Below are 19,495 nucleotides of genomic sequence, written 5' to 3' on the forward strand. Positions count from 1 at the left end.
TGTGCACACAAATAGGGAATAGATGCAACATGAGACATGATCGACTTTGGTTGGATTCCTCCAAAAACATCCCAAAAATTAAAAGTAATTTTTTCTCAGTACGTGACCGGTTGCTCATGAACGCAATATAACACATATTACATACGTAGTATAGTGCAACAAACAGTTCTACTAGTAATACAAAGTTGTGTTTATTCGATCTTAGGAAAGTAAAACTTGTACATAGATTTCTGGTTACACATTACATTACATATTACACACAAATCATCACACATCATACAAGTCATAAGTAGTAAACAAACTGCCGATTTTCCAGTCCAGGACTTCAGTCACACCTCTGCATAAACCAAATATGCACAATAAATTTAATAAATACAAAATAAACTTCAAAATTTCTTCCAAAATAATTCAATCTTAAAAACTCTTAGATAAAATAAAAATACAGACCTTCCTAGGCTCACAGCGTTCATGATCACTGTCACTGTCGCTGCTGCTGCTGCTGCTACCATCATGGCAACGCCCCTCTCGGTTCTTCTTCTTCTTGTGGAACATCCCGGTGATCTTACCGATTATCCCCTGCTCATGATGATGCTGGTTATGCTTTGGCGCGCCTGCAGCCACAACATCCTCATGCTTATAAACCGCGCTATATTCAGACACACCATGTTGGTTAATTTTGGCCTGTTCAGTACCATAGTAGGAGTTTTTGTCATATACTACTGGTCTACAAGAGGCCATTTCGAATTAAACTAGTTTAATTTTGGTTATTTATTTTCTATATTATAGGCTTATTGTTTGATGCTAAGAAAATTCAATTTAAGGGGCATTATATAGAAATGCAGGATTTGGTAGGTTTACATATAACATAATCTAGAAATTTATTACTAAGCAAAAAAAAAAATTAAAAAAAATTGTCAGCATATATTCTGCCTTAGTATGCCTTTTGTTGATGGAATTTAGCTATATATCACATCTGGAAGGTCTTAAAGTTGTTCGAATTCGGGTAATTTTTTTGTGAATGAAATAATCAGTACTATATGTAACAGACTCTAAGCAATAACCAAAGGGTTGGCGTTGAGGACTTGAGGGTATGCAATCCAAGTTATTACACGTGCACACTCCGATCCATTAAAGACCTTTTGAAAAGGAGCCCAAAAACAACTCTGTGTGGGCTAAGCTGATAATATTTTACTAATATTGTGTGTGCAGCTCATATCAACAAGGTGGGTGGATGACTCGGGTCCAACATACATCACTTGAACAACACTAAATTACATCCAATTTAATTTACTACTAGGGTAGTTTATGCTTGATATCAACCCTATAATATATTGAAATAAATCTAGGGTCTGTTCTGATTAACTGAACTGAGCTCAATTGAACTGACCTGAACTAAACTTATTGAAGCTGAACTGAACTGAACTGAACTGAATATTTTATGAGAGAAAAAAATTAATAACTGAAATGAACTAAACTGAAAATAAGCTGAACAGGACAGACCCTAATATAAGTATTGCCTTCTTTTCTAATTTTTTTGGTAAGAAGGACCCTCGTTGGAGTATCACCATTTAACCAGTTAGTTACGTAGGCAATTAAGATTTAAGAATTGAGGTGAAAGTAAGGGAATCCCCATACGGCCATACCCCAAGCATATATATGATTCAATCCCTATACGCTTTCCTCATTTGTATGTAACAAGTTTGAGACCAAAGACAACTAATTTAATGCCAAAAACACACTAGAAAACTTCACATGTTATAATAGATATCACAAAGTCGATCCCTCCAAATTCTGCCTGTATTGTGTTTATTAGTCAAAATACGCGACCCAAGCATCATCCTTGTGTTTAAATCTGCTTGTTAGAGAGGTAGAATCCATTGTAAGTAGGCCATATTACCATGTTCCTTGCTTCTTCACGTTCTTCAATTATCATCTCACTTGTGTGGTTAGTTATGCATTTCTTTGTTCGTGTACAGTTCATTTTTTTTTTTTTTTTTATCGTGCGTGCCAATATCAGCTCATACCTTCTCTGTTGGCGGTAATATGTCACTACTTTAGATTAAGGAAGGTATCGATGGAGAGGGGCCAAGGGGATAGAATTTGCTATATACACTGAGGTAAGTCGTACACTAATCTAACCCAAGTTAGTTTTTTGCTCTTTATTTAATGATTAAATAAAAAACAATTATCAAAATGAGAACAAAATACTCATAGACGTACGGGGCATCCGGTGTATATTACAATCTCTCTTGAGGAGATACATATATTTTCTAATATTTATAAATTGTAACTATTGGAAAAAGGTTTTTCAATATCACTATTGCATTGAATAAGAGTATCCGTAGTAATCTATTAAATTATGATATATTACTCCATTTTTTTTAGTTGACATGGTTTGACTTTAGCACTATTTACATACTCCCTTTTGACAGTGTTTTATGGTTTATATATAATGAAAAATATAGTCAAGTGGGATCTTGTTAGATTCGTCATGATATATATTTGGAAAAATTAGAAATAATAATCCCAACTTTTATCAATTTTAATTTGGTACAATAATCCCAACTTTGGATTATTCTGGAATAATCCGAACTTTAGGGGGTCCTCTTTTTCTTTAATCCCAAACCGGTCAACAAAAGTCAATGACCTATAATATCAGGTCACTTGACACGTGTCAAATCCTGATTGGTCCAAAAAAATTTCAAAAAAAAAAAAAACGGAAAACTACCCAGCTACCCCTTCCCCCATCGATCCACCGTACCCTAATTTAACCTCCACCACCACATCCCAGCACGCCACCCCACCATACACCCTAACCTCCACCACCATAGTCCATCCCGACACATCTCCTCCACCCCTTGAGTCGCTGTTTTTCCCTCTCCCCGAAACCCCACGCAACCACCGAAATCACAAACCACCGTAACCCCAAAACCGCAGCCACCAAAACGCAGCCACGAAAACGCAGCCACAGAACCGCAGCCACGAAATCGTAGCCATGGCACCGTAGCCACGAAGCCGCGGCAACGAATCGTAGCCAATTTTAGCTAATAGGCAAGGTGGTTTTGGGGGTTTTCGGTGGGGCTGGTGGCTTTGAGGGATTTTCGAGAGTGAGGTGGTGGTTTTTGGGGATTTCGAGAGTGGGTGGTGGTTTTTGGGGATTTCGAGAGTGGATGGGCTGGTGGTTTTTGGGGATTTCGAGAGTGGGGGCCGGTGGTTTTTGGGGTTTGGCTGGTGGCGTGGGAGATTCAGGGACGGGATGGTGGTTTGGCTCGGAGTGGCGACTCAAGTGGTGGGTGAGGTCCGGTGGTCTGGCGAGGGAGGTGGCCGAGCTAGGGGTTGTCGGATTGGATGGGTGGTTGGGGCTTTGGCTGGTGGTTTTTTTTTTAACTTTGGTTTTTTTTAACCAATTAAATTGTGACATGTGTCACCTTAACCAAAAAAAGAAAAAAAAAAACCCATTCAACCGATCACCGGTTTTCGGGATTGATGAAAAAGAAAACCCCCCAAAGTTCGGATTATTCCACAATAATCGAAAGCTGGGATTATTCTACCTAAATTGATGAAAGTTGGGATTATTTTTTCTAATTTTTCCTATATATTTTCAAAATACCAAATATTCATAATTTTTGCTTATCGGTAATTAAAGATATAAATGGTTGAAGTTGTGTCTTGACAAACGTGACTAAGGAAACGTATCAACTAAAAATAAAAGGAGGAAGTACCTTTTAGTTATGAGGGTTGTACTTTTCCTTCGGTCGTCCATCTTGCGGGGGTGTATAAAGGATGATGATTTCTTATCATTATTTATTACTCTTTTTAGGACTTGTTCTCTTCAACTTATTTAAGATAATTATTACTTATTCCTTAATAATTCAGATCAATCAAACCAGATAAGAAAGATTCAGATCGGACTAGATAAGAACTTTTGATTATCATTTATTTATCGTTGATTGCGTATAATTTTTTTTTATAAAAGTTCATGATGATACGAATCTAATAAGATCCCTTTTGATAATGTTTTTCTTTATAGATTAGTATTAAAACGCGGTCAAAATTTAGGGCATGTTCTCATTGACTGAACTGAGCTGAACTGAACTGAATTGAACTGAATTTCAACGTATGAGAACATGCCCTTAGTCAAATTGTTAAATCAGATCAAACCAGACTAGATCATAAAAATTCAGATCACACCTTAAAAAATTCATATTAGATCTACTTATTTCAGGTGAAGAGAACAAGCCCTTAGTTTATTTTGTAATCCTTGATTTACTCACGTAGGTTGATAGTTAAAGATATCCCTTATTCTTATTAGTTGATGTATTTAGACAAATACTCTAATGTGTCTATCTAGTCACAATCTAATGCTTCCTTATGTACTATAAATACTCTATCAGTGAACTAATTTAGAACGATGTAACATTAAGTTACAACGCAAAATCAAACTCATTTCCAAATAGGTAGGGTGCATGATGACTTGTGCACCATTCTCGCCAACATATTAGAAGAACAAATTATAATTAAACTGATCACATTCACAATTTCACATTCACCCAAAACATTGGCAAGAGCCTATGGCTGTTCATGGTTGTCCCGGATTAATGATGTGATTTGCACATTCTAGCTCGGTGTTAGCAATGTAATAATGCCATTTTTTCATGATGTGATCTCAAATCAAAAATATAAAAAGGGTTATGTAGTGTGACATAAAGTGTAACAGAATCACTGAATCACTAACCAAAAGGGTTAAACTAATTATGAAGTTGTGGGTCAAGGAAGCATATATATTGGGATATCTGTTGCCCAGATTTTGTTTTACTAACAAAATCATTTAATCTAATCGTAGATTATTAATGGACCCACTAAAGTTTGGCATATCATTTCACGTCTTCTTCTATAAGTTCGCAATTTTCTTTCTACAATGGATTGTTCCTTTGCTTTCGCATGGCATTGTATAGTTCTATTTATTTTTACTTATTTCAGAAAAAATAAGTTCTGATCAAATTTGAAAAAAAAAAGTTTAGATTAAATTATTATTTTATGTATAGTTTTTTTTATCGCTAAATATCTTTAATTTCGTAATGAAAAAAATTATGAAAAATACATATCAATAATATTACAAGTTTAACAAAACCCCACCTAATAAGGTGAACTAAATATGTCCTAAGTTTGAGTAGAGGAGGGAGGTAAAAGAATCCTCTACTCCCAAGCATTTTGTAGTTAGTTAGTCCTAAATAAGTCCTAAGTATTTTGTAGTTAGTGTCACAAGGCGAGTTCTCCACCAACTCCATCAATCTTTGCTTAGTATTTTAAGTTAGTTATGTGCTTGAACTTTATACCAGTCAGTCCTTTAGCAATAAAAATGACACTGGTTGACTGAACTACAATCATACAAGGCTACAAGCAGTCAGCATGCAACCATTTGTTCGGTGAATATTCTTTGTGCTTTTGTTCAAGTGAATTTTGTACTGGTACGTAGGATCTAACCTTGGATAAAATCTTTTTCATTTTCTCTTTGGATTTTAGATAAACATGCTCTTTAATAATTATGGTGTAAGCATAATTATGGTGTAACCAATTACTAAATTTATTTATTTTCTAACTGTGGCCTTTAGGTAGGCAAATAAATGTAAACATATGAACTTTGCTTTTAAATAATCTAGCTATGTGCACTAATTTTAACCGAGGAAGTCCCAATCAATCAATTTGATAAACAAAATTTGTTTATCAAATGACAAAATGGTAAATAAAACAGCATAAATGCCTAGTCATTATGGCATTTTCGTAAATGTATCAACAACAATGAGACCCATATTTAATAAAAAATTGTAATTTTGCCATTTGATAAATAAATTTTGTTTATCATATTGATAAACTTGTACTTTTCTCATTTTAACTTTGGTACCTATCAATAACACTTTGCCATTTGGTAGTTTTAAAAACACATTTCCATTTGGCAATTTGGTTGCTTACAAAAAATTGACAGGATAATTAATTCTTTCTTCTACTACGGATTATCCGTCCCTTCATCCCTCAATGTTTACTTGCTCTATTTGTTATTCTACTTAAATTTACACGGAGTAATAGGCAGTGGCGGATCCAGGATTTCCGAGATAGTGTGTCACCATCAATTATTGATCATTTGTGAAAGTACAATTTTTTTTTTCCATGTCTTGTTCATAATTAATTTCAATCCAAAACTTATATATATAAAAAATATATATATGTATATATACATACATATATATGTATATATACATACATATATATGTATATATACATACATATATATGTATATATACATATACCAAATTGATTTCAATCCAAAAATAGGACACAAAAATTCATATCACAACCAAATACAGTACTTAAGAATTCAATTTTACAAGTCGAAAATACTACAAATAACATGTTATAAACCAATGGTACAATAAAATTATTATATTGAATTAACTTTATGATTTTTTAGTTAATTGATAAGCTTTATGGGGAAATATTAAAATTGGTTGTACAAATATAAGATATAAAAAGGGAAAAAAAATTATTAAAAAATTATACCAAAAAAAGTGAGATAACTTAAAAGACCAGTTATTAAATATAACTGGTCTCTTTAATGAAAAAAAAAGTAACGCAAAAAAATTGTGAAATGCAATAGCAGCATCAAAGAGACCTCTTATATAAATAACAGGTCTCTTTATTATATAAAAAAACACACCAAGTCTTTTGTAGCAATAGCAGCATCAAAGAGATCTCCTATATTAATAAGCGGTCTCTTTGATACTGTTTGTTGTTACCACTAGCAGCATCAAAGAGACCACCTATCTATAATAAGGGGTCTCTTTGATATCTTATTTTAAAAAAAAAATACTGTGTCACCGGACCCACTATGACTAAAGGTGGGTCCGCCCCTGGTAATAGGATAGCATCCCAAATGAAGTTTACGGGCAATATGGTTGGCACTATATCATCAAAATGGTATTATGAAACATTTAGCTTCAGGTAAACCATGTCTTTACACTAAGTTATGTCATATTTCCTATTCTAATTTATAAATAAAATATCAAAATGTAGTGAATGAAAATGTGAGAAATTAAATTAAATTAAGATAAGTGTGAATTAAGTCAAACATAGTAAAACAAATTCCATGTAATTTCATATAATGACCTAGGGCATATCTTGGACCAATTACTAGCTTTTATTCAAAATTTCAACATACAAAAGGTTTTGAGAGCACTTATAACTATTGATTTATGACAAGTTAGGTCAAGTGTCAAGTCTCTTTTAGGAGATAAATGATGTTGAAAAAAATTAATAATCTTGGGAAGAAGAACCACCAATCAATTCATTTACAAACTAAGCAAAATGAAAATGGAATATCAACAATGAGAATCAATTTAGGGGAATGGTTCATCTAATGGTGCTCTATCTACTTATTTTAGTTAACTATATTGTCTTAACTGTCTATCAAAAACCTACTATCATGTTATTGACATTCAACCAAGCATATCGATAAAAAAGATGAACTTAAAAAGGCAAAGAAAGTCTCTACATTATGTAGTTCTTATTTTCATGGTCCTTCAGTCCTAATAATTGAGGCAACCAATTTCATCTTCCCGATCTTCCACTAAGGGTACATTAATAATGGTTGTATAATGATTAATTATACTAATATTAATAACTTAAAAACTATACACGAAGTCAATTAACCAAAATCATCCAAATCCAAAACCTTATACTTAACTTAAAGATTCATTCGTAACTCAAATCTTTCTCAACAATTTCAAAATTCTTGACGACATTACTTAAGTTGGTGTTTGTAATGAGCATTAGGATTTGGGAGATTTAAAAATAAATAAATAAATTTTGAGTACCCATTGATCAACCCATGAAAACTGATTTCAAATTTTTACCAAATCATCATCTTCTACTTCTTAACCATTATTCGTAAAAATTGTTCCCGTCACTTCAATTACCCAAAAACTAGGTATCCAATTATGAAGACCCTTATATAATATCTATTCTAATATCTGACCAAATGACCTATAATTTCCCCTAACAACCCAAAAAAGACAACACATTTTTTGTAACCAACCATAATTAATTAATAAAGTTGCTAATTTTCTCACTAATCATCCTTCTTTCTATTTATAGAAACCACGCGTCAAAGAGAAGCGAGTGAGCAAGCCCTCTTCTCAAATACAAAGAATGTCTCACTCTTCTCTCTCTCAAAAACGTATATAAATTCTTCGACAGTAAAAAATCTGAATAATACACTCTTTCTCTCTCTACTTTCTCTCTCTTCACATTCTCAACCAAATTAATGCATCTTCTTCTTCTCTCTCCTCTTCCTCCCCTCATATTTCTGGAAATCGGAGCCCTAGATCCATTGTTTTTTATGCTTTAATTCAATCCTAATCATTTACCCATTTTACTCTTTTCCTAGGGTTTGATGATTTTGTTTATTTTAGCTTAATTTATTTATTTACTCTGACATTTACTGCAAGTTAGGGTTTGTTTTGTACGAATTTGACTCAGATCTTGTAGCTGAATTTTCTGGGATTTTCAATTTCAATTTCAATTCCCCCCTTTTTGGGATTATGGGTATTGAATTTTTACTGGGAATTGTGCGAAATTGCTGGGTTTTGCCCCTTTTGTAGTGTAATGGAGTGATGCGATTTTCCAGTGAAGGAGTGTTAGTGTGAAATTGGGGGTAAAATGGGTTGCATTTGTTGCAAACCATCTGCAATTGAAGATGATAGTAAGGAGAGTCCGAGGGAGCGGCTTTCGAGTAAGGCGGTATCGTCGGAGGCGAGGGTTTCATCAAGAGTAGCTTCATTGAGGAGGGAAGATCGGAATACTCATCATAGTAGTCATAGTATTAGCAGTAATGGTAATGGAGGTGATGAGAAGGTGATGTTGATTGATAAGCAGGTGAATAATGGGAGTATTCGTTTACACGGTGAGAGTTTCGAGCGAAAGAGGGAGAAACCGGAGCTTGTTATTCCTCATCATCATCCTCCGGTGATTGGGACGATTCCGAAATCGGTGTCTGTTGAAGGAGAGCAGGTTGCTGCTGGGTGGCCGACTTGGCTTGCCGCCGTTGCTGGGGAGGCTATTAAAGGATGGGTGCCACGGCGGGCGGATTCCTTTGAGAAGTTGGATAAGGTATGGTTCAATGTATCCGTTGTAATTATTGATTTGGATTGTTATGTAATTCAATTTTGGTTTTTTTTTTTGTTGATTTTGGTGCATTTAATTCAATCATGTTACTGATATAATTAGGATTTAGAATACCAAAAAAAGACAGTTTAATTGGTTTCTGATATTGTTGCTTATTGGTTATGTGTGTTAAGTTTGGACTAGAGTTGAATTTAGGTTGATATCTAGGTGAACTAATTGGTCAATTGGATTATTTTTAATTTATCTTAGAATTTATGAAGAATTGAGTAAAGCTTTACTTGGTCAATCGTAATATTTTAGCATGTCTAAGATTTTTTTTGGAAAATATGGTTTTATACTAAATTATAGGAAACGTCCTATTTTACAGGCTGCTTTCAAGTTTCTTCTTGATCTTTTGTTTGTTTATGTATTTATTATTAAATAAATGCGTCTGCATTGTGGAGAATTGGTCAGAAAGATTAAAAAGTATTGTTGAAATATCTGAATTCTACGAAGCATGTACTACTACGAACACATCATTAGAAATACTTGACGTGTTGAATTTTGACTATCAGTGAGCACTTGAGCCACTTCTTCAGCGACCCTGTAGGAATATATTGTGGGTTGTGAGTATGCTTTTGAAGTTGTTAGATCTCTACTCTCCCAGTTTAGATGAAATCACATGCTTGAGTATAAAACTGTCTTACTGGACAAAGGCTAGATAATTTATCTTTGCGAATGGTGTTGATGGATGGTCTTATGACTTGCTTCCTAATGACCACTTGGATACATATTTTACTGGTTCCTTTTTGGTTTACAGGCTTATATATTTATTTCTGTGGCTTACACAGTTACTTAAGTGCTTGTTTTGTTTGTGTAGGAATTTAATTCCTATAGGAAGTTCTATATTATGGGAATTAATTTCCCGTTTGTAATTTATGGGAGTTGCCAAGACTAAGTTTGGTTGACATTAGGGAAAGTATAATTTCCATGAATTGGCATAGGAATTTTAATTAACCAAGGGGAGGCTAGGTAAATTATTTCCCATGATTTGTCGAAATTGCAAATTCCCCAGAATCTTAACTCCCCCCGGGCCCCCATTTTCTTTACTTTTGGTCAACCAAACACCATGTCAAAACTCTAATTCATTTAAAGATAAAATTCCTACATTTGTTCCCGCGTACCAAACAATACAAAGATTTAGGTGGAGGAATTAGTGACTCATATTTTCCCTCTCATATTGTGGACTGGTTTTGATGAAAAAGTACAGTCTCTGCATTCACTTTTTGTCAGGGTTCTAATTTTCATTGATAAATGCTCAACAGTTCCAAGCATGATTGATCATTATGTATCTTTTTTAAATTGATAACCTGATATGATTAGTATGGCCTGGTTTATTTAGGCATATTTCCTTACTCTTTGTCAATTTGTGTCATTTCTTCTCAGATTGGGCAGGGCACCTACAGTAATGTCTATAGAGCTCGAGATCTTGAAAAAAGGAAAATTGTTGCTTTGAAGAAAGTAAGATTCGACAACTTGGAGCCTGAAAGTGTTCGTTTCATGGCAAGAGAGATCCATATTCTTCGTAGATTAGACCATCCTAATATAATAAAACTGGAGGGTCTTGTTACTTCAAGGATGTCTTGCAGCTTATACCTTGTGTTTGAGTACATGGAGCATGACCTTGCAGGGCTTGCTTCTCATCCAGCTGTAAAGTTCACTGAACCACAGGTATATAGTCTTTAGTTTCTTTATCTTTGCATTCTAATTCCTCAGTTTGTCCTTGTAGCATTTACCATGTAAGAAAGCCTAATTAATGAAAACAAAATTGTTTCTAATTATTTGAGATTTTTGATTCTTTCCTCCTGCATGGTGTTTCAATCTTCTAACCGGCATATATATGTACAGGTTAAGTGCTATATGAAACAGCTGTTATGTGGACTTGAACACTGTCATAGCAGGGGAGTTTTACATCGGGATATTAAGGGATCTAATCTTTTAATTGATAACAATGGGATACTGAAGATTGCAGACTTTGGTCTGGCAAGCTTTTATGACCCCCGTCAAACTCAGCCTCTGACAAGCAGAGTTGTAACACTTTGGTATCGTCCTCCTGAGCTTTTACTTGGTGCAACTTATTATGGTACATCTGTGGACTTGTGGAGTGCTGGTTGCATACTTGCTGAACTCTATGCTGGCAAGCCAGTAATGCCTGGACGAACAGAGGTATTTGGTTTATTTCTTTCTCAAGGATATAAAATTGAATAAATGTGCACTTTAGATGCAGTTGGCACTGTTAGGTCTGTACTTTCTGGCTTCTGTGTAGTTATTTTTGTGAAAGATTGGGTAAGTTAACAGTTATATATAAAGTTGGATGAGGGGTTGTCATCTTCTTGCATGCGTCTTATGCTTGAAGATAAGCTAAATTTGAAATTTGGAGGGAGTAGTATCCAATAATTAAAATCATTTTTTTTTAGAAGTACATAGGTACGTTTTGGAGATTTTGTTGTAGCATTTAATTTCCATGCTGAATATTTTGACAGTGGAATATCCGATCAGGACCAACCTTGGTTCTTGTGAAAAATGGTTTGATGCCCTATCTCTGGCTATGTTTTATAGGTGGAACAATTACACAAAATTTTTAAGCTTTGTGGCTCACCTTCTGAAGATTATTGGAAAAAATCGAAGTTACCTCATGCAACAATCTTCAAACCCCAACAACCATACATTCGTCGTGTTGCGGATACATTTAAAGACTTTCCTGCTCCAGCTCTAAGCCTTTTGGAAATTCTACTTTCAGTTGATCCTGCTGACCGTGGCTCTGCATCTTCGGCCTTAAAGAGTGAGGTAGAGTTTTGTTAACTACTAGTATCTGTAGAAATTAAGGACTGTTCCACATTGAATCAAGTAGTATTCATTTTTCGATGTTTTTTGTATTCTGATGGGAAGTTATGGAATGTTACACGGAATAATCACTTTTGCTTGATGTAGCTGACCCCACTTATGGGATTAAGGCTTTGATTGATTGATTGATGGGAAGTTAGAGCTTTTGATATTCAAGCTCATTTCAACTTTAAATTCTTTGACACCTTTACTTCCTTAGAATATTTGGCATTTGGCTATATTCTTGGTTTCCAAACCATTTTTTAGATTTTTATGTATCAGATATTTATACATAATAATTTTAATTTCATCATTAAGCTGTAGCTTGTGATAAGGTTGCCAAACGGCTAAACCTTCACTAAGCGACTTAAAGACTCGCCTTGATGGGGTATCAACTGATTTCTTTGAATTTCATCTTCATTTTCTAGAAAGTATTGCATTATTTGATGTTCTGATAGATGTGTTCTAGCATAAGATTCAGTTATTGAAGATAGCTTTTATCTCTCTTGCATCTTCCCTTCATTCCTACCTCTCTTTTTTCCCCTCGTATCCTGATTTATGTGTTACTTAATTTTTTTTTTTTTGAGGGAAATATGTGTTACTTATTTAGTTTAACGTTATGAATTAACTGACGTTTTTGGAGAGTATTATATTTTTGTGTTGATCCCCATCCTTAATTTGTGTATCGTGAACATTTTTAGTTTTTTTTTTCCAAGCTGCGTCCTGTGCTTAATAGTGTATTTTTTATTCTTCAGTTCTTCTTTACGAAACCACTTCCCTGTGATCCATCAAGCTTGCCGAAATATCCTCCAAGCAAAGAGTTTGATGCAAAAATGAGAGATGAGGAGGCTAGAAGGTGATTTTTTTCATATATTTTTTTAAAATGTTGGCATTTCTAATTAGCTTTGGCTCTGAAGGTTCCTATACTGAAAATAAGTGTTCTAATGAGAATGCAATGAACAGAGCAATGACTTTAAGACAGATAGTCATCCCGGATTTGACATCTACTTGCAATCTAGAAATTATAGTCCCTTTTTGATCAACATGAATGACAGAAGTTGGACAAGTATTCTAAAATTTGAATGTAGTGAGACATTTTTCTTTATGGCAGCATTGGTGTCCTAATACTATTTTTGAGGAACAATTGGTTTACCTATAATTCTGTTTCCACAATCTTCAAGGACAACACTAGAGTGTAGTTTAAGGTTTATTTATAGTATGCAGAAAGAAGACATGTCAGCACACTCTTTATACCATCCCCACATCATCTTGTAATCTGAACTGTATGGTTTCATTTCTGTTTCCACAATCTTCAATGCAACTGAACTGTAGGCTGATCTATAACGTACTGAAAGTAGACATATCAACTTCCTGGTTTTCTACCACCCCTCTCCCCTCCGGCCCTTTTTGAGAAATGAGAACTTACGAATTTGTGCATGCATGCAGACAAGGAGCTGCTGGAAGCAGGGCTCATAGGGGTGACCCTGAAAAGAGGGGAACAAGAGAGTCCCGAGCCATTCCCGCACCGGATGCCAATGCTGAATTAGCTGTGTCCATGCAGGTACCTTTCTATTCCATTTTTTTTAATGAATTTTTTTGGGTGTTTTTTGCTGCTTCCTGCAGCAGTAGCAGTCCACATATTGAGATTGGCTAAGGGATTCTTAGTAGGTGTATTTCTCTTTGAATATACTGTGGTTAAGTTCTCCATAACTTATTCTGGCTTATATCTTGAGCTCATTATGAGTTTATGACTTATTCAGGCACTTTGCATGAGCCATAGCCGTGGTGTATCTGTCTAAAATGTGATAAATACTTCCTCTATTCCACAAATATTGCAACAATTAACCATTTTAGGAAGTTTCACAAATATGCAAAAATTCCTTATTTGCACATGTTTTCTCTCTTTTTCTCTCATCACATGGGTCCCTATTTTATTCCTCTCTATCTCTCTCCTCTTTGTAAAATCTATGCCCCATCCTGCAATATTTGGGGACAGAGGAAGTATTTATTTTAACATTTTCATTTATTTTGGCCTTTCTAGACTGGTTATGAGTAAGACTATCAATTCTGGATTCTATAGGCTCTACCTCACTTGGGTTATATGGGGTTGATGATGTTGTTGTTGGGATGGCAAGGAAATGTAACAGTATAGTTTTATATAGGAAGGGATTTTAATATGCATGCAGTCGCTTCTGGAATCCACCAAAAGATGACATGGCTTGAGAGCCTATTCTAACCTGACCTCACCTAGAATTTTAGATTTTCATTACAATCTCAATATTCAACCTGAATTATTATTTGAGTCGGAATTTTGAATGAATGGAGGAAAATTAAGTAAAAGAATGTTTTTGTTAGAAACCCCTGTTTTGCAAGTTTGTCCATTCAGGATGAGTTATGAGTTACAACTTGTGCAACAGATTTTGACATTATCTCATGATCTTATTTGTAATTATTTCAGTGGTGGATTACTGTTATAACATATTAGTTACCATTTGATTTAATGATTTCAATGGAAGTTAGATAGTTGGAGCAGAATAGGATGGTTAATTTCTGTGCAAAATGGTAATAGCTAACAATTGCCCAAATCTCAAGAAGTCCTGCTTGCAATCATTGGTTGTAATTTGTGGCCTTGAAGTTAGCATTTATTGGGTTAGGGAGGCCACATCATGCTGTTGGGTTATATATTCTTGGCCTGAATATCTCGATTTGGACTGGCCATGGATCAGAGGCACGTTAGGGGTGATTAAACTCTGCAAAATGTCAAGCCTATAAATGGCTCTGATCTTAAGTAGTCCTGCTTCCAATTATTGATCGTAATGCTTGGCCTTGAACTTAGCATTGATTAGGTTAGGGCAGGCCCCATCATGTTGTTGGGTCAGATATATTATTGGCCTGGGGTAGTGGAGTATTAGAGATTTGTACTGGCCATGGGTTGGGCTTTTACTTAATTACGTATTTATGTTTCGAGTGAGCTGAGGTGTGTAATATTTAAAATCTATTAGAAAAATAAACTTTTAAAGGCAATATGGGTCTTTTTGTGCCTTGGGTTTGCTTCAGTAGGCCTCATTGAAATGAGACATCAATTAACTTATACTAAAAGCGAACCTAAAGTGACACTTGTCACGATGTTATAAAAAAATTTCCTGCCTTTTTATCTTTCCTTTTTTTTTTTTTTTTTTTTTTTTTTTGCCAAATTTTAATGACTTCCATTTTATAACCTACCATAATACTTATTTCCATTTTGACAACACATTTAATCCAATCATACTCAATTTAAATTTTTTTTATTATTTTTCAACATATATTTTATATACTATAAATCTTTTAGTTACAAATATACTAACATAGTTTTAAATTAAGGTATTGACATATATCATCATCCAAGATTATCATAATATTATTTTTTTTCCTCCGACTTAAAATTTATTTTAATTAAAAATAGGAATAATAATTTTGGTAGGATACTTTGTATAAATCTTACAAATATACTTAACGTTTATAAGAACAACTGAACAAAATCATTTTATTATATTATGTTCCTCTGTTTTTTTATAAGTTATGACCGACTTATGGTTGAATTTGCACATTTGTTGAGACACAACTTTGACCATCAATATCTTTAATTTTTTTTTTTTTTTTTTTTTTTTTTTTTGGAATAGCATCAATATCTTTAATTAGAGACTATTATATTATTTTGTTACAAATATTTTTTTTTTTGGATAAATTTGTTGAATTAACACCATTTTTTATAAATTTTGTTGTAAAGTTTAATTATGATCGTGCATGGCACGGGATTTAACCTAGTACTATACATTAAAATTCAAAATAATTGACTGATGTGCCCCTTCTGTTCCTCTTTTGTGCCTCAAGTGTACTTTAAATGTGTTTAGCCTAGATCTGAAAAAGAGCTCACCCCTATTGCCTAGGTGTGCTTTTGCATACACCGGTAGTGATATTACAAGAAGGGAGGGAATGGGCAATTTTGGGGTAATAGAGTGCTCTACTATTGTCTGACCTTCAATAAGAGGGTGAAATATCCCCCTAATTATTCCCTCCTTGCGCAATCAATACCTCATCTATTCTACCTCCACCTGTATCGACTTTCATTCGTTGTGTTTTAAATTTTATTATCATCTTTGATACTTTATGCTCCAATCCAAGTAAAGCCGTAAGGATAGGTTCATGCTATTGGATGCAACTCAATACCTAAGAGTGATATTTTTCACAATATGGTTTGGTTCTTAGTTTTAAAAAGCGCAAGGCTCTGGGAAAAGCGCAAGGCTCTTGGATGTTGCAAAAGCAGATCAAGTGGTTTAATAATTCCCTCCAAACTTTGGTTGTGTTTATAATTGTTGAAGGGTGGATGGTTATGCCTAACATGGAAGGATATTTAGTTTAGGGACCATTCCCTATCATTGTGAGTTCAGTTATATTTCTTGAAAACAAGAATCAAAGTTGAACTGTAAATTAAAAACTGGAAAGTGGAAACCCGAAGTGATACTGAATAGATCAGGAAGTACTTATCCTATATTTTGATTTGCCAGAATAGCTGACATGCCTTAGATATTTTTCTGAGTAATGTCGTGTCATGTCCCTTTGCTGACAGTTGTAAAATATATTCTGTTTCCCTTCACCATGTTCCTCCATTGCTGATTAAGTATTTTTGTGCCAAAAAAATTCTTAAATCACCATTTACTAGATTATATATTTCTTCTACTTTCTCTACCTTCCATTTCTTGGACTTTGTTTCTGTACTCATGTATATGCTGCTTTCAGAAGAGGCAGGCTCAATCCAATTCAAAGAGTCGAAGTGAGAAGTTTAATCCTCACCAAGAGGAGGTTGCTTCTGGCTTTCCAATCGAACCCCCTAGAGCATCTCAAGCAGCAGAAGATTCTGGTATAAGCAGGCATGGGCTCCATCATAAGAGAGCATCGCATTCAGGACCACTTGTTAACCCTGCAGCATGGGTGAAGGCTGGGAAGAACTTGGACGATGCTTCCAATGTGTCTAATGGGGCTGATACATCAACGTTTTCTGGTCCAATGACAGCGAGGAGGAGCTTCTTATCTGAGGACAAGAGAGAAAAGTCTAGTTCTCTGCGATCTGGTGCTCCAAAACTAGTAGCGAGGTTCCCTGGATCGTTTAAAGAATCGTCAGAGTCTATGAAGAGGCGAGATCAAGCAGATCAAGGGCAGGGTCTTGCAAGTTCTCATCAAAACGAAGATGGAAGAAGTAGCAATAATGATCCTGTGCTTGTAAGTTCTTTCTTTCATCTGTTCTTTTAGCCATACTTATCTTAATATATCATCCGTTCCAAATTAAATGATACATTTATTATCACATTAGCCAATGCATAATTTCAGTCATAATAAATATCTCTGTTTATCAACAAGTAAAAATTATAAACATTGTGTTTTGAAAATACACATTGAGAGAAATCTAAGAAGTTTCTATATAACTGTTTCTTCTTATTTATAAATTACAAAAATTAGTTGAAGTAGAGTTTGTGAATAGTGTTGAAAGTCATAATGTGTTGAGTAATTTGAAATGGAGGGAATTATTAAACCACTTGATCTGCTTTTGCAACATCCTAAAACCATGTACCCTTGGTTCAAGTAAAACTTGAGTAGGCATCCTCAATTTATATCTTTTTATTTTTTTTTATTTTATTTATTTTATTTTTTTTTAAAAATTAAATTTAATTAAATTAATATATTTTTTATTTATTTATTTTTGTCTATGTTTTTCAACTAGTAGTTGCAAAATCAATAACTAGGATCAGCTTCTTTTCTTTTTCAATCCTGTGCCCCTAAACTTTTGTGTTGTTTACACTATTATTTAGCTTGGCTACGGGTCAAAGGGCAGCAAAATTCACTACTCAGGACCTCTAATAGTCCCTTCAAGCAACATGGATCAGATGTTGAAAGATCATGATCGCCATATTCAAGAAGCTGTAAGGAGAGCACGAATTGACAAGGCTAAACTCAGAAAGATGCAGGCTGAAGGAAAGCAGGTATCGTCCACTTCATTGTTTGTTGCTGGCCGTTGAAGCAGAGTAGATAAAATCAATGTAAAGATTTAGAGCACAAATTTGGCTAGAAAGAGATTGCCGCAGAAAGCTGAAATCTGTGATTTTTGGCTTCTGGAGTAACGAGTCAAGTTTCATTTTAGGAGAAATCCATTTTTTTTTTTTTTCCTTGTACAGTTTTAACTTACCCAGTTAAGTTGGCTAATATAGCCGTTTTGCTGCCAAGCTTGTGGCTCCTCCAATTAATTTACAGCTCACATGTAATCAGCTATTTATCTGCAAATACTGTATCAATACATGACATTCTTGTAGTGTTAATTCTCTTCAGAAATATTAGCATACTTAGCAGTCAATTAAGATAATTTATAGAATCATCTTAGTGGCGAGTATAGATGCATCTGTATGCTTCTCTACCGCCTCAGCAGCTGCAGATGACAAATTTTGGTTGTAGTACTGCCTCAGCAGCTTATTAGGGTTCGCTTCGAGTAACTCAAAAGATCATGTCAACTATGTTGGAGCGTCTTACTAGTTTAGATCCTATGTCATGCACGGTTATTATAAAAATTATTCTTTATCAGTCTGACAACATTGAAAACATCTTACTCCTATATCACTTAACTTTAGTGTTATGAAATTATTACGGAGAACCTTTATTTATTTATAGTTGTGTTAAAAGATGTGTAGTATAAATAGTTTATTTTAAGTAATTACTATATTAACAAAACAAATTAAGGACACACTAGGAGATGATACGTGTATTGTTGTGGCGTCTTTAGTACTTCGTATATAGTTATTAATGATTGATCAATACTTTAATGAGCAAACAAAAGGGGATGCAGAGTATAAATCTGTCAACATTGACATGCAAGTTTGCAATGCATAACCTGAATCATTAAAACTTTTAACTATCTTAAACCACAAACTTTACTTCATAGTTTGTATTAAATTATGTTGAGACAAACCCGAAAATAATTTACAGAGTACATGATTTTATATGTTTGTATCGGGTTTTGAGAACATGTCCAAAGTCAAAGTGAAACAACTAGAAACAAACCGAGGGTTAGAGGGAGTACAAACAAGAATCAAAGAGGTGGCTGAAGAGTTTACTAAATGGTGTAGGGCCACTAAGATCCTCAATTAGACCCTTAAAAATTGGTGATTCCATACTGTTTCAAAATAATATTCTCAATTAGTCTTCATTTTTCAAGGCCTCTATATAAAAATGGCAATTTGGCAATATAAAACGATTGAACTATTCTTAAAAATACAATCAATGTATCAAATTCATGCTTTACAAAGAAAGACATGGGAAATAGTCATTTAATTAGTAGGTTGCACGTAGCATGCATTATATGCATGGACTTAATCTACCTTATAACATTACAATAAAACCATAACTTTGATAAATGTCCTCTATAAATGATTTT

The 19,495-nt window shown here is 34.2% G+C and overlaps 2 protein-coding genes across 2 annotated transcripts; one reads left to right on the plus strand and one right to left on the minus strand.

Moving 5' to 3' along the window:
* Positions 1-78: 78 nt before the first annotated feature.
* LOC110720177 lies at positions 79-834 on the minus strand. Its single transcript, XM_021899191.1, has 2 exons — positions 448-834; positions 79-337 (listed from the first exon to the last, which is right to left on the minus strand). Exons 1-2 carry the CDS (start codon positions 736-738, stop codon positions 326-328), a joined length of 303 nt encoding a protein of 100 aa, XP_021754883.1. The 5' UTR covers positions 739-834; the 3' UTR covers positions 79-325.
* A 7,388-nt stretch (positions 835-8,222) lies between these two features.
* LOC110720179 (probable serine/threonine-protein kinase At1g54610) lies at positions 8,223-18,421 on the plus strand. The gene is made up of 8 exons (XM_021899192.1): positions 8,223-9,162; positions 10,603-10,887; positions 11,065-11,382; positions 11,776-12,003; positions 12,795-12,895; positions 13,486-13,600; positions 16,816-17,295; positions 17,883-18,421. The coding sequence occupies exons 1-8, from the start codon at positions 8,713-8,715 to the stop codon at positions 18,087-18,089; spliced, it is 2,184 nt and encodes a 727-aa protein (XP_021754884.1). The 5' UTR covers positions 8,223-8,712; the 3' UTR covers positions 18,090-18,421.
* Positions 18,422-19,495: the final 1,074 nt, after the last annotated feature.

This window comes from Chenopodium quinoa, unplaced genomic scaffold (genome assembly GCF_001683475.1).
Source record: "Chenopodium quinoa cultivar QQ74 unplaced genomic scaffold, ASM168347v1, whole genome shotgun sequence".
Lineage (NCBI taxonomy): Eukaryota > Viridiplantae > Streptophyta > Magnoliopsida > Caryophyllales > Amaranthaceae > Chenopodium > Chenopodium quinoa.

Excerpts from the sequence above, each read along its gene's own strand:
- LOC110720179 (XM_021899192.1), top strand. The coding sequence starts at position 8,713 with ATGGGTTGCATTTGTTGCAAACCATCTGCAATTGAAGATGATAGTAAG. Across the intron at positions 9,163-10,602 it reads CCTTTGAGAAGTTGGATAAG|ATTGGGCAGGGCACCTACAG; the intron begins GTATGGTTCAAT and ends ATTTCTTCTCAG. Across the intron at positions 11,383-11,775 it reads TAATGCCTGGACGAACAGAG|GTGGAACAATTACACAAAAT; the intron begins GTATTTGGTTTA and ends TATGTTTTATAG.
- LOC110720177 (XM_021899191.1), bottom strand. The coding sequence starts at position 738 with ATGGCCTCTTGTAGACCAGTAGTATATGACAAAAACTCCTACTATGGT.